The sequence below is a fragment of the Chelonoidis abingdonii genome, chromosome 4, assembly GCF_003597395.2.
Source record: "Chelonoidis abingdonii isolate Lonesome George chromosome 4, CheloAbing_2.0, whole genome shotgun sequence".
Taxonomy (NCBI): domain Eukaryota; kingdom Metazoa; phylum Chordata; order Testudines; family Testudinidae; genus Chelonoidis; species Chelonoidis abingdonii.
The window spans coordinates 4,507,387-4,522,982 of NC_133772.1; the positions used below are offsets into that span (position 1 = coordinate 4,507,387).

General features: G+C 50.0%; 1 protein-coding gene across 1 annotated transcript in view; it reads left to right on the forward strand.

Annotated features, from left to right (window-relative positions):
- Positions 1-935: 935 nt before the first annotated feature.
- The window catches only part of LOC116815074 (integrin alpha-D-like), a 29,014-nt gene continuing 14,353 nt past the window's right edge, over positions 936-15,596 (forward strand). Inside the window, exons 1-9 of the mRNA XM_075064640.1 lie at positions 936-972; positions 9,489-9,603; positions 9,740-9,843; positions 10,889-10,953; positions 11,545-11,659; positions 12,110-12,240; positions 12,496-12,641; positions 13,084-13,237; positions 14,925-15,097. Coding sequence (XP_074920741.1) covers positions 936-972; positions 9,489-9,603; positions 9,740-9,843; positions 10,889-10,953; positions 11,545-11,659; positions 12,110-12,240; positions 12,496-12,641; positions 13,084-13,237; positions 14,925-15,097 — 1,040 coding nt within the window. The remainder of the gene's footprint in view (positions 973-9,488; positions 9,604-9,739; positions 9,844-10,888; positions 10,954-11,544; positions 11,660-12,109; positions 12,241-12,495; positions 12,642-13,083; positions 13,238-14,924; positions 15,098-15,596) is intronic.

Genomic DNA, 15,596 nt, shown 5'->3' on the forward strand with positions numbered 1-15,596 from the left:
CTAGTAATAGACCAGGGCGTCCACACTGGCACCGCAGTGATTAGCCTGGGTGCAGCAAGCTCTATGCCTCTCATGAAGGTGGATTACCAGGGGCATTCCAGCCGCGGGGTCCGGGCGCTCTAAGTGGCTTGCCAATGTGGACACCTCAGGAGTTATGGCATCCAGGGCTGATTTAATTCACTCCAACTTGCCAATGTAAACAAGGCCTAGATCCCCTCCAGAGGAAGACTCACCAGGCTGCAGCAGCCATAAAACAGTCACAGGAGGAGGTGGGTGAGTAGATATTAAGACCCAAGGGTGCCCCAAATTTTCAGGTGCCCTGCCCTATGCAGCTGCATATTCTATGTGTGCCCTAGGATGGCCCTGAGTTCATGAGAGTGTCTATTTAGCTGTGTGCATGTCTCACTGCAGTTGTGTTTGTAGTTCTGTATCTTTTGTCTGTCTCAGTGTAGCTGTGTGTCTCTGTGTCTCTGTCCAGTTGTCTGTCTGGCTGCATGTGTGTTTGTTTCAGGATAGGTGTGTGCACAGTATTTTCCCAAGATTTGAAACTAGCGGGGGTGTTTAAATTTACAAAAGGTGTGGAGGGGAGGATGGAAAATGACTAGCTGACCACTAGCATGGAGTGAGAGGGAGATGAGGCAGTTCAGAGTGTGTGTGTTTGGTCATTTATTTGTTTGTTTTTCATCTGCCTCCACAAAGCTGTGTGTGTGTGTCTGACCAGTTGGGTGTTTCAGTGTAGTTGACTTTTTGATTGCATCTTCTCCATTCTGTTCCCGCCCTATAACACCCTGAGTCCCCTCCTCCAGCCCTGGCAGCGTTTCTCTCTTTTTAGGTATCACTTTTCTTTCCTCTGCACTCTGCTGCACAGTGCTCTTGAACCTCACACATCCTACCAGAGCATCTCTGCTCCATAGACACCCCACACCGAGTACAGGATGGACCACCTTCCTCTGCTCCTCTACCTCTGCGCAGGTAAGTGCCAGCCAGAGGGACTGGGAAAAGCTAGGCTCCCTCACACGGGTGCCCAGCAAGTACCCGTCTGGCAGGGGAATGGGAGAAGCTGGATTCTCAGGATTCCTGGGTCCTTTCCTTGGCTGGCTGTGGGAGAGGAGTGGGGTTAATGGGTTACAACAGGAGGCCTGTGCACCTGGACTTGTGCGTTCTCTCCTCAGTTCTGAGAGGGCAATGGGATTCTAGTGTCTTGTGAGGGGGAGGGCTGGTAATCAGGACTCCTGGGTTCAGTTCCCTCTCTGTTCTATTCCCTCCAGACTCTCTGGGATGGGAGTGGGTCACAGGTGCGGCTCCCCTTCTCTGTGGGGCGTGTGTGCTCATTAGGATGCGGGGAGGCGAGGAGAGTCCATCAGGTGTGAAATGGATGCAGCATTTGCAACTGTTCAATCCTAATGTAAAATCACAGTCACTTCCCCCTGCTTCAGAGTGACATCTCTTCTGTCTGTGAAGCCTGGACCCATCAGGGAATGGAGGGGGGCAGACTTTGGGGTGGCTGAAGATGAGGGAAATGGGCTGGGAAGGGGGAACAGACTGGGAGATGGGGCTTGAAAAGAGAATGAAGTGAAGAATGGGGGAGGCCACCTCAGCTCCTCCCCCACCCTCAGCTCCTTTGCCCCCAGGCTCCACCCACCCAGCCCCACTTTGCCCCGTATCTTCTCCTTCTATAGCTCTGGAGGGTCTTAACCACCTCCCCAGCCTGGAGGGGGCAGGTCCAAGGCCTGGGCTTGCAGGGGTGGAGAGGGAAAAAGGGAGGAGAACTCTGCTTTAGGAGAGTTGGCTACACTGTGTGTTAGGGATTCACTTTTGCCACTGATTGGCTGTTTGGTGTTTCTTGTGTGACATGTTTGGTGGGTCTCAGCTCTGGCTCCCACAACACAAGCTTACCAGGCCACCCTACTCTAATTGATAGACTTGGCAGACAGACAAAGAACTGCCTGGGCCAAGTTGCTCCTGGTGCAATGCTGTGGCCTATCCTTGGAGGCATAAGCAGGGGAATCTCAGGTAGGAGCAGAGAGGTTATTTTACCTCTGTATTTGGTCCTGGTGCGACCATTGCTGGACTCCTGTGTCCAGTTCTGGAGCCCACAGTGCAAGAAGGATGTTTATAAACTTGAGAGGGTTCAGAGAACAGCCATGAGAATGATTGAAACATTAGAGAACGTCCCTGATAGGTTCAAAGAGCTCAATCAATCACTGTTTAGATGAATGAAGTGAAGACTAATGAGTGCTTATCTCAGTCTGGGGAACAGATGTTTGATGATGGACTCTTCAGTCTAGCAGACAAAGGTCTAACACAATGCAATGCCTTGGAAGTTGAAGCTAGACAAATTTAGACTGGAAATAAGGTGTAACATTTTTAACAGCAAGAGTAATTAGTGACTGCAACAATTTACCGAGGGTCATAATGGATTCCCTTGGTGGGATATAATATGTAATATGATAAATGCTATGGGGCCTAGTGTGGCTGTTGTGTGTTTGAAACCTGAGTGCATGACCTGCATTTTGGCAACCAAAGCAAAAAGTTAAAGATTAAGCAGTCAAAACCTATTTGTACAAAATAAAGAATCAGCAGATAAGGAAATTACTTCAGCAGGACTGTTATAAAAATGTATAAGAATTGGTGGAAATTGTGCATCTTGGATCGTGGCAGCCTGCCCAGGGCTATCTCTTCAGAACAGAGGGTGAAGGCCAAAGACAACAGACCAAGACTAATGACATCAGAGTGAATTATATCTAAATCTGTTCAATTTAAAAAAAAATTCCAGTCCACAATGATCAAATATTAAAATTTTAAAAAAACACCCCAAAAACTAACAGTCCACCATTGGTATAATGATTTTTAAAATGGTCTTCCAAGCTTTACAGCTTTTCCAAATGTAATGTTACATCCTATGGTTATACTATGTGTATTCATAATTTTATTTACCTTTATTATGTTATGTTTATACTGCCAAATAAAAAAGCAAAAAAAAGTACTAAGGCAAATAATATAGAAAATTTAATTGCTTGCAAAATTATTAAGTAATATGATAATTAATGGTATTAATAATGTACCAAAAGGGGGAATATTGGGATATAAAACATCTATATATCTATGTAATACGCTATAGGCCATGAAGTCTAGTGTGGCTGTTGTGCGTTTGAAACCTGAGTCCATGACTTGCATTTTAGCAACCAAAGCAAGAACTTAAAGGTCGAGTGGTCAAAACCAGTTTGTACCAAACAACTTTGTTATGTCCTTGGAAAAAATGAATAATCTACAGATAAGGAAATAACACCAGTGGAACTGCTATAAAAATGTATAAGAATTTTAAAAATGGCCTGCCTTGGCTCATGGCAGCCTGCCCAAAATTATCTCTTTAAAACAAAGGGTAAAGGGCCAAAACAACAAAACCAAAAAACGAATAACGTCACAAAGTAAAATTTTAATAAAAGCTTCACACATTTGCAATTTATCATCTTTCAATAATCCAAAGCCCTGTTTATATCTAACGTGGTACTTGTGAACTCCCCACACCTTGTAACTAAACTAAACCCCAACTAACCATCACAACGTCTAACTACTGAGCTCCGGTATAGTATGTTTGGGGTATAAATGTAACGTAAATAAGATTCATTTTGTAAACCATAAGAAGTATTTAAAGTATTATATACCAACACTGTATCCAGTATCTGCCTGCTCCCCCATCCCGTAAAAAGGCCCCTGTTGAGGGTCACTGGAAATTTTAAATCAAGACTGGATCTTTTTCTAAATGTTCCAATCTAGGTCAAACAGGCATTAATTCAGAGAAGCTCTCTGGCTTGTGTTACATAGGAAGTAAGACTAGATGCTCAAAGCGGTTCCTTCTGGCGCTATGTTCTGTAATTCTATGAAGGTTGATCTGCCCCTGCTACCCTACAGAAAGTGTTCCCCGCTGCCCCCTATGAATCCGGGTCAGCAAGAGATAAATCAAGGGCTTCATTCACCAGTGTAAATCAGTTCTTGATAGTTAGTCTTCACGTGGGAGTTTCTGCTGCCATGCAAATGAATGTGTGGTGTGATTCACATAAAATGGCCCCCAAGGACTAGACAAAAGGGAAGCTTGAATGAGCTGGGAGTCAGGACTCCTGGGCTCTATCCTTAGCGCTGAGAGAGGGGGTGGGGTCTGGTGCTCAGGCTCAGAAAGGTTTGGGAATGAATTGGCTGAGGCTACAGCTGAGGATGGGAGTTCACAGAGGGTATTGAAGGCTATTAACATCGGGTGGTCAGGACATGACATATCTACACATTCCAAGCTGACATGCTCACAAGAGGACATGAAGGACGCTTGAACATGGAGAAATGTAAGTGCAGAGCCGGAGAGATACGGTATTGGCCACAAATGAACAATGAGAGAGAGACAAATTGTTAAAATGTGTGAAACAGGCCCCTGGTGCCAACCTAAATGGAGTAAAAGAGGCTACGTTGATAAGCAATGACCAGTTCAGGGCATGGTCTAAAGTTGGTGTGGGTCTATTTGCATACACAGGTGAGGAGCACGTTTTGACACTGGATTATAATTCTCATTCTCTGGAGGTTGTTGTATTAGAAAATACCACATCAAACACGTTACAATGCACATGAAATCCATATTTTGCTGGCATGGAATCCCTGAAGTTATTTGGCTCTGGGATGCAGACACTTCTGGGGTAGGGCATAGGAGCTGTTGGTACAGCAATTCGCTCACTCAGCACTGAGATGTGGCCATTTGTTGGGTCTCTTTGGTAGAGCATGGGGCTGTGTATGACTCTCCCTCTCCGTGTGGCACGTGTGCTTGGTAGGATGTGGCTGGGGATGAGGTAGGTGGGCAGGATGTGAATGTGGTTGACACAGTCCTGCTATAAAGCCATCACAGGTTCCTCTGCTTCAGAGTCACGTCTGTCTGTGAGGCTGGAACCTCGCAGGGCATGGGGGAGGGCAGACCTTGTGGTGGTTGAGAATAAGGATGACAGACTTGGGGCTTTGAGGCGCACTGGGAGACGAGGCCTCAGAAGGGAAGTTTGGGGGAGCCGGCCCTCGCTCTCCCAGCACCCCCTTTTGTCCAGCCAGTCCCACAGTTTTCCAACCTCGCCCTCCAGCCCCTCAATTCTGCACCCCACCTTGCCCCACATTTGCTCCTCCTGCAAATCTGGAGGGTCTTTACTGCCTCCAAGCCTAAAGGGGGCAGCTCCAAGCAAGGCACTCTGCTTCCCAGGTCCGGGTTTGCAGGGACGGAGCAGGCAGGGGGAGAGGAGAGCAGAGTCACCCTGAGACATTATTGCACTCGCTACTTCTCTCCCACAATTACTCCTGGCCTTGCTTGCCTACTGCAGAAACCCTGATTGGCTGCCTTTCTCCAGAAGGCGGGGGATGTGGGGAAGGACAGCCAGTCGGGGAGGATTTCCTCACTCACCCACTTCTCCCAGCCAGTTCCACGGGGGGAGCTTTGCATAGTAGCTACCCTGTGTGTTCAGGGTTCAGTGTAGCCAGACGCTGGCTGTTTGGTGTTGTGAGTGACATGAGTTTGGAGAGTGACAGCTCTGGCTCCTGCGACACAAACTTACCAAGGTGATGCTGTGACCACAAGGGCTAATGCGATCTCTGTATGCATGATCGGGGGACCCTCGAGTAGGAGCAAAGCGTTATTTTACTTCTGTATATGGCCTTGGTGCAACCCCTGCTGCAATAGTGAGTCCAGTTCTGGTGCCTACAATTCACAAAGGATGTCGATAAATTGGAAAGGGGTCAGAGAAATGCCATGAGACTAACGAAAGGATTGGAAAACCTGCTTCATAGCGATAGACTCAAGGAGCTCAGTCTAGTTAAGGGAAGGCTAAGGGCTGACTTAATCCCAGTCTGAGTAGCTATGAGGAGGACAAATATTTAATATTGGTCTCTTTAATCTAGCAGATAAAGGTCTAACATGATTGAATGGCTGAAAGTTGACACTAGACAAACTAAGGCCATATCTACAATAGCGATCTTATAGCAGCACAGCTCTACTGATGCAGCTGTGCCAATGTAAGATCACTTGTTTCGCTGCTCTACGCTGATGGGCGAGAGCTCTCTGGTCAACATAATTAAACAATTTCAATGAGCAGCAGTAGCTATGTCTGTGGGAGAAGGTCTTCTGCCGCCATCGCGTTCTGCACATTACCACTGATTCTCGTGAAACAAGTCAGATACTAGGAATGGCAATATACAAAAACCTATAGGAGAACACTTCAATCTCTCTGGACACACAATAGCAGATTTAAAGGTGGCCATCCTGCAGCAAAAAAGCTTCAGGACCAGACTTCAAAGAGAAACTACTGAGCTTCAGTTCATCTGCAAATTTGACACCTTCAGCTCAGGACTAAACAAAGACTCTAAATGGCTTGCCAATTACAGAACCAGTTTCTCCTCCCTTGGTTTTCACACCTCAACTGCTAGAACAGGGCATCATCCTCCTTGACTGAACTAACCTCAATATCTCTAGACTGATTCTTGCTTGCATATTTGTACCTGCTTCTGGAAATTTCCACTACATGCATCTGACGAAGCAAGTATTCACCCACGAAAGCTTATGCTCCAATACGTCCGTTAGTCTATAAGGTGCCACAGGACGCTTTGTCTCTTCATCACTGGACATTTTAAATCAATACTGGACATTTTTCTGGAAGATCTGCTCTGGTTCAATCAGGAATAAATGCAGGGGAAGTTCTCTGGCTTGTGTTAAGCAGGAGGTCAGACTAGATGGTCACAATGGTCCCATCTGGCTGTAGACTTTTATTTTATTTAAAGTACATTTTGTAATGTGATGTGACACCACTGTGGGTTTGGCTCTGGCGGCTACAGTTTCAATCTTAACAGAGTGAAAGTCACCTCTTTTACTTGCTTCAAACTGAGCAGAACACAGAGACCAAAGGTAATGACCATCTATAATTCACCTGTACCAGGTCTAGCCTATTTTATAAGCTTTATTAAAGTTAGTTATGATTACCCAAACATATAGAAATTCTATACAGACCTATGCACAATTTACAAATATAGTTATACTCATATCCTTGACAATAGTGTGTGGCAGAGCTCTGACCTTGCCCCGTGGGTCCTGTGCTTCTAGGCAGTATATGCTAGCCTCAGTGGCTCATTGTGACCCTCCACGTAGCTCTTCTCTCTCTAGGGCCAGCGTTACAGTCTACTGAGCCCTTTTCATCATAGGCCAGCAAGGAGGTTGGTGAGAGAACTCCCACAGTCTCTGTTGTCCCTGGGAGCTTATTTCGGAACAGTTTAGCCTCCTGTCCTGGCAGGGGCCTGACTTCCCCTCCCAGGAGATGTTCCTGTAGTGGTGGGTTGGGGGAACCCAGGCCCACCCTCTACTCCAGGATCCAGCCCAGAGACCCTAATGGAAGCAGCTGTTGGCAGCCAACCTTTCACTGCCAGAATTGCTACATTTCCCTTGGCCACTTCCCCACAGCTCTCCTGCTTCTCCCTTCCTCACCCTTACCTTAGGGCTCCTTTAACGATGGTCTGGGGGTGTCTTCAGTAACCGGCTCTTCAGCTGCACTTCTTTACCCCTGGTTGTCCCCTGCCTGACTGGAGTGAGCCCTTTTTATAGTATCTGCAGGGCTTTAATTAGAGTCAGGTGATCATATTAGCTTAATGGCCTCTCCTGACTCTTTGCAGGTTAATTAGAATCAGGTGTTCTCATTAACCTGGAGCAGCCCCCGCTCTGGTCAGTAAGGAACAGAAAACTGTTAATCCAGTGACTAGTATTTCTGCCTTCTGCTGTACCCAACTGCCCTGGGTCTATCACAAGTGTTAGGGTCTGATGGGTCTCTCATGGCTTGATCATCAGTAGAGCGATGGTTCCTGATGGATTCTCCCAGAGGGAACTCAGTTTTTCCATTCTGGACATCCTCTTTTTATACTGTGATTCTGGCTACACCTACATTCTGTGTGTCCATAAAAGTGTCCCGCCTCTTTTCCCCTATTGGTCTGTCTCCTCTGAAAACTTAATGGACTCCAATTTTCTATAGGCTGGGTAAGTTCCCTTTATTCTCATTAGCATTGACGCACAGGCTGTAACCCATGGTTAAGACACATGTCTGAGACGGATGCGCCTTTATGGTATTTTTATGATCTAATATTAGTCTTCTGGGTAATTTTGCACAATATTATCATTTGGTACCTCTTTTCCCATAGTTTTAGGGCATCGGGTTATTTTTCAGTCACTTATGTCATCATTTCTTGTCTCCAAGCCTAAAATAGCTAAGCTAAAATCTTGCAGGATTTAACCTGTGGGTTCTTGCATTCCAGCTTGCCTTAATTATCTCTAGTATTTGGTTCAGTATTTAGAGGAGCTATCTTATACTTTTATAATCCTACCAATTAACTCTAGTTAACATACAATGAATATATATGATATAACAAATTCATAACTTCACACAATAAGTGAATAATAACTAAAATCACGGGCTACGTGGCCATAGGGTCTGTCAGTCTATGAAGACTGATCTGTCCCTTGTGTCCATACAGGAAGTGCATCCGCTATGGATCAGCATCAGGAAAGTGGATGGAGATAAATCTAGGACTTTCTTCACCAGCGCTGAATCCACTCACGATTAAGGCCCTGCCAAATTCACAGTCATTAAACACATGCCCCAGACTGTGAAATCTGGTCTTTTATGTGCTTGTACCTAATCCTATACAAATGTCATGGGGGAGACCAGCATATCTCAAACTGGGGGTCCTGACCCAAAGGAGTGTTGCAGGGGAGTCACAGGGTTATTTTAGAGAGGGTCACAGTAGTGCCACCCTTACTTCTGTGCTGCTGGGTAGCCAGAGAGGAACGGCTGTTGGCCAGGTGCCAAGCTCTGAAGGCAGCGCCACTGCTAGCAGCAGCAAAGGAGTAAGGGGACCAGTGCCACAGCCCCTCCGCCAGCCTTTCGACCCTCCACCCCCACAATTTTTGCTTGAGGACCCCTACAATTACAACACTTTGAAATTCAGATCTGAAGAGCTGAAATCATGAAATTTACAATTTTAAAAATCCTGTGACTGTGAAATTGACCAAAATGGACTTTGAATTTGGTAGCGCTCTACTCATGATATTTCTATTTAAACGAAAGTCTCTGGCACCACGCAAATGAACGCAGGGAGTGATTTATATAAAGTAACCCTTGAGGGCTAGAGAGCCGGGAGCCAGTGGTGAGGAGGTGGGAGTCAGGACGCCTGGGTTCTATTTCTGGCTTTGGGAAAGGAGTGGGATTTGGTGGGTTAGAGTTGCAGGCTGGAATTCAGTCCCGCAGCCACTGGCCTGGCCTTCATCTAGGGTGACCAGATGTCCTGATTTTATAGGGACAGTCCCAATTTTGGGGTCTTTTTCTTATATAGGATCCTATTACCCCCCACTCCCTGTCCTGATTTTTCACACTTGCTGTCTGGTCACCCTATCTTCATCAGGGAAGCTCTAACTGGTGACTGTTTAACCCCTGCAGTGCTGGCACTGAGCCGTGGATTCAGCGTAGACGTAGAGGGACCCATCACCTTCCAGGAGGCAGCTGAGGGGTTTGGGCAGAGCGTGTTGCAGTTCAGGAGTGCCAGTGATGGGGGGTAAGGGCCGAACATGGGACCCCACATGACTTGTGCCCAGTGCTGAGGGGCATGTCTGGCTGGGCTGCCTTCCCTGGGCCTCAGTCCCCTGGGTGTGTGGGGCAACCCCTAAGCCCCCCATACTTTTTCCCTACAGGCTGATCATCGGGGCTCCACTGCAGACAGGAAACATGAATGAAACCGGCAAAGTCTACAAGTGTGACCCAGGCTCCAGACGCTGCCAGGAGATCCCCATCCAGAGTAAGGGCACCCTGTCCTGTGGCGTGCAGCAATAGGATTCGGGTGGGGAGCCAGAATTCTTGGGTTCTGTCACCCAGGGACAGCTCTAGATTTTTTGCTGCCCCAAGCAAAAAAAAATTTAGCTGCCCCCCACCCCAGCCCTGGGATCTCACCCCCAACCAGTGCCCTCTCCCACCCACACCCCCTGCTGCCCCAGCACTGGGCTCTCTCTTCCCCCACCATCCCCTGCCTCCCCAGCCCTGGGGTCCCCCCACCAATGCTGACTCTGCCCACTCCCCCCTTGCCTCCAGCTGGTCCGGCACTGGCAGGGTCAGGGTAAGCAGTGGGTCTCCTGAGTCGTGCCTCAGCCCAGGGTCCCTCCAGCTGGGGCTCTGATCTCTAGGACCCAGGAGGGTAGAGCCGGGGGACGGCCCCAGCAGGAGGCTGAGTCGTGGAGGCAGGGCAGCCCCAGAGGGAGAGGAGCCCTGGAGACCGGGACGCAGCCCCTGCACAGCCGCGCCCTGCCTTCTATGACCCCGCTGCTGCTTCTGGCTGCCCTGCCACAGCCCCTCGGTGGCTCAGGCCGCTTTGCCCAGCCCCAGCTGTGGCACTGGGGGTGTGGTCGCCCTGCGGCACCTGCAGACGGCTCCATGTGCCCCACAGGGCGGCCCCTACCCTGAGTGTCCCCCGCTCGGAGCCTGCTCGGCCCAGCCACAAGGTGCGGGCACTGCTCCCCCATGGTGCGAACCGCAGCAGCCCCAGGGCACTCCCCGCGCATGACACGCTGCTGCTGCCAGAGCCAGCTCTAGGCTTTTGCCACCCAAAGCTAAAAAAAAAAAGATGGCCGGTATGCTGCCCCTGAAAATGTGCAGCCCCAAGCACATGTTTGGTTTGCTGGTGCTTAGAGCCGGCCCTGCTGTCACCAGCTCTGAGAGGGAAGGGTGGGTCTAGTGGGTTAGAGCAGGGGGGAGGGGGCTGGGAACCGGGAATACCCATTTCTGTGCTCACCTCTGGAAGTGGAGTGGAGTTTATTTGTTCAGCCTGGTCTGCATCTCTCCCCTGTCAGGGTCCCCGGATGCCATGGACACGTCCCTCAGTTTGTCTCTGGATGCCCAAGGCTCCCAGTTCCAGGTAGGTACCACATCCAGGGGAAATGGGTGCTGGGACTGGAGTCCGACATTTTCTCCCTCATCATTCCAGGGGGACAGATCGCTCCCCAAACCCCACTACTCGAGGATGGTAGTAACTGGGCACTGTCAGTGTGGCTGGAGCAATGGTGCAGCGGTGACAATTGGTGACATCCCCAGGACTACACAATAACTGTGCAAGGGCTGTTGGTAACTCCTGTAACTGGAGGGGCAGCACAAGGCTGGAGGGGCGTTGTAACTGGCTTGTCACCATGGTGACAGAGACTGTGCATGGACATAGCAGGGAGCATGGCTAGCTGGTGACATTGCCATGGCAACAGTGACTGGACACTGCTATAGCAGGGACTGCGGTAAGCAGGTGATGCCCCCGTGTGACTTTCCTGTCTCCTCTCAGAGTTAGGTGCTGGGACCTGAGGTTCTGAGGTCCTGTCTGCCTCAAGGGGGCCCCTGCCCTGGCAGGACCTTTCCCTTCATGTCCATTGCAGGGGAGGGATCAAGCCCCAGGCTCTCTTCCCCACCCTCAGTGCTCTGGTCAGAGAAGCACCTACTGACCCCGTGCCTTCTCACGGCCCAGGTATGCAGCCCCAAGGTGCATCAGGACTGTGGGGAGAACCCGTACATCAGTTACCACTGCATCCCTCTGCAGCAGAGCTTCTCGCAACTCCAGCGCATCCCGGACACCCAGCCAAGTGAGGGATGACACAGTAGTGGGGGGGGGGGCCCTTACACCCTAGGTTCATGGGTGGGTACATGGGCCATCGGGATGAGGAGTGGAGATGGGTCTAGAGGGGCCCAGGGTCTGACAGGGGGTGGGATACCAGGCTAGGTGGGCCCATTGGTTTGATTCAGGATGTCAATAGGAGCTGGGAGTCGGGCCACCTGGGTTCTGTCCCTGCTCTGGGAGGGGGGTGGGGTGTATTCTTTTCATCCCAGTGCATGTCACGCTCTACTCTCAGGACCCCTCCATGGCAGGGACGGGATGATATTACAACAGAGAGGCTGAGGGGCCTGATCGGGGTGGCCGGCAGGGGGCGGGATACCAGGTTAGATGTGCCCATTGGTCTGGTCTAGCTCTCTCTGATGGGTTTCCCACGTTTGTGGAGTGGAGTCAGGATGTACTTCATTCCTGTCCCCATCAGAGTGCCCCAAACATGTCACAGACATAGCGCTCCTCATCGACGGCTCGGGGAGCATCGCATCTGTGGACTTTAGAAAGATAAAGACGTTTATCTCTGAGATCATGAAGCGTTTCCGCAGCACCGACACGCAGGTAACGGGCACGGGCTGAACCCTGACTACTTACCCTGCCCCTTGCAGTCAGTGCTGACCACAAGGCCCCAGTGCAGCACTAGGGGGTGCTGTGCTGCAGGGAGCAGCAATGGATTTTGCATCCAAAACCAGGAAAAAATTGCTGCAGAACCAGCTATGTCTCGACCGCCTGCCCCAGTCGTTAACTGAGTCTGATACCTGCTTTTCTGAAATTCCACCCCTGGGTTTTTTTCTCTCTTCTCCCCATCTCCTGCAGTTTGCCCTCATGCAGTACTCGAACAAATTTACAGAGCACTTCGACTTCTCACAGTACAGGAGGAGTCGCGACCCCGATAGCCTTGTCCAGGGGATTGAGCAGCTCACGGGAGGCACGCACACGGCCAGCGCCATCCGGAAAGTGATGTAGGTGTTGCCTTTGTCCCCGTGCTGACTCCACAGGGAATGGGCTGCAAGGACATGGGGGCTAAGGGACAGGGACTCAGGACCCCTGGGTTCTATCCCCAGCTGTGGGAGGGGACTGGGACTAGTGGTTAGAGCAGGGGGCTGGGCATCAGGACTCCTGGGCTCTGTGCCCAACTCTGGAAGGGGAGTGGGCACTAGTAGGTTAGAGCAAAGAGGGCGAAGCTGGGAACAAGGACTCCAGGGATCTATTGCCAGCTCTGAGCTTCTGAGCAAGTCACAGCCTTGCCATGTGCCTCAGTTTCCCCATTGGTAAAATGGAGGCAATGACAGTGGCCTCCTTTGTCAAGGACTTTGAGATCTGCAATGCCAAAGCAGTGGATGAGCACTAGGTGTTATTATGTATCAATAACCCTCCCATGCATTCCCCAACCCACTTTTCCAGGCAGGAGCTGTTCACCTCAGGGAAAGGTGCTCGGGATGAAGCCACCAAGATTCTCATGGTGATCACAGATGGTGTGAAATCTGGAGACTCACTTTCTTATTCAGACGTCATACCTGAAGCTGAGAGAGCTGGAATCATCCGCTACTCCATCGGGGTGAGCTGCAGCTGTGCGGAGAACTAGTATGGATCTGAGCCCATGTCCAAGGACAGGGGATGGGGAGGGGGTTCCCATCACATAAGAACTGACCCTGGGTTGTAACTGGACCAACATTTGACATTATAGGAGAGCTGGAGCTCCTCTGTTGTTCAGGTTGAGCAGCACTGTCTAGGAAAAGGTTGGATTTTCTGACTGCCCTACGGTCCCTGTGCTGACTCAGATTGTCCTAAATTTGGTTTGCCTCATGGTACGCATGTTAAGATCAGTGGTCTAAATTCTGGGTGATTTGCACAAGGGATTTCTGAGATACAGCCCCCCAGTTAAACAGCAAAGTCACCTGGTTCTTATAAAGCCTTTTTTGCACACTCCTGGGGCTCAAAAAACAGCTCTGATCCTCCCCAAACTGCTCTCAGTCACTTGACATTTATCTCCGTTAAACTGCTGAGCCAAAGAGACTGAAATGGGCATCAGCAGCAAGACAAAGGGCAAGTTTACACGACACACTTATGTCGAATTCAGTTATGTCATCACACAGCCACCGCGGGAATTAAATCAGTTTTTCATGTCCACATTTCTCTACTTCTGTTAGCAGTGTGCATCCTCACCAGGGACTCTTGTACCATTTTAACCGTCAGTGCAGGGCATTGTGAGGCACTGACTACTGAAGCCTGACGGTCCAGGGCCAAAAACTGGAGCCTCAGGCTACGTAAACCACATAGTGACTATATGGACACTGCATCGACCTAACTATATTGACCTAAAAGCAACGCCTCTTACGGAAGTGGAGTTATGAAGTCGGTGTAGTGGGTGCGTTACATGGGTGGGAGCTACATTTTAGTATAGCCGGTTACAGAGGTAGGTCGATGTAAGCTGCCTTTCATCAACAAACTCGGGTTTAGAGATGTAGATTCCCAGGCCAGAAGGGATTTTTGCAATGATCTAGTCTGAGCTCCCATGTGGCACAGTCCAGAGAACTGACCCCAAATAATCCCTGCTGGAACCAAAGCAGATCTCTTAGAAAACCAGCCAGTCTTGAGTTAAAAATTGCCAGGGATGGAGAATCCACCGTGGCTCTTGGTGAGCTGCTCCAATGGTTAATTCCCCTCATGGTTAAACCTGACACCTTCTTTCCAATCTGAATGGGTGTAAATTCTGCTTCCAGCCATTGGATCTTGTTAGACCTTTGTCTGTGGCTTATGTTGGGCCCAGCGATCAGGAAGTGCCTGCACACCACCGCTGAACCGATGGCACACAACCCACCGGCCTAGCGCAGTGGTCCCACCCCCTCACCCATTGCCCTGAGACGTCCCCTGGAGACATTGCAGCACTCACCCCTCACTGCGCCCTGGAGATTGAGTCATGCAGGGCCCCAGGCTGCTGACAATCCCCATGGCAAGAAGCTCCCTGTCCCCACTGCTAATACAACTGACACAACTCAGTGCTGAAATGAGGCAGGTTCCAAAACTTCAGGCTTGAGGCCTGTATCCTCAAAACACAGTGACACTTGTGCCAAGATGTTTCAACACCCCACCCCCCACTCACTGGAGCAGCCCAGGGTGCTGGCTCAGCCGTGCCTATCGAGGGCCCAGCAGTGCTCAGGATGGGTGGCTATGTGCCCAGGGCTCTTGGCTGTGATTGATGCTGATACCCTTGTCTCCACTGTACCTCCCTCTGCTCTGTGAAGGTCGGCAGTGGAGGCCAACATGAGCTCCAGGAAATCGCCTCTGAGCCCACCAGGAAGCATATCTTCAGGGTGGACAATTTCAACACCCTCGAGTGCATCGAGACCCAGCTGCAGGACAAGATCATCATCTTGGAAGGTAACAGAGCTGGGGCAGGGGCCGCAGTGGCCCTGGGGCTCTAGAAGTGGGTTTTCAAGGTCGAGATGGCCAGCAAATTGGGCTGAATTAGTAGGAGCACTGGCGGCAGATTGAGGGAAGTGATTATTCCCCTCTGTTTGGCACTGGTGAGGCCACATCTGGAGTACTGCGTCCAGTTTTGGGGGCCCTGCTACAGAAAGGATGTGGGTAAATTGGAAAGAGTCCAGCGAAGGTCAACAAAAATGATTAGGGGCCTGGGGAACATGACTTATGAGGAAAGGCTGAGGAAACTGGGTTTATTTACTCTGCAGAAGAGACTAGTGAGGGGGAATTTTATAGAAGCCTTCAACTTCCTGAAGGGGGGTTCCAAAGAAGATGGAGCTCAGCTGTTCTCCATGGTGGCAGATGACAGAACAAGGAGCAATGGTCTCAAGTTGCAGTGGGGGAGGTTTAGGTTGTATATTAGGAAACACTATTTCACTAGGAGGGTGTGGAACCACTGGAATGGGTTACCTAGGGAGGTGGTGGAATCTCCA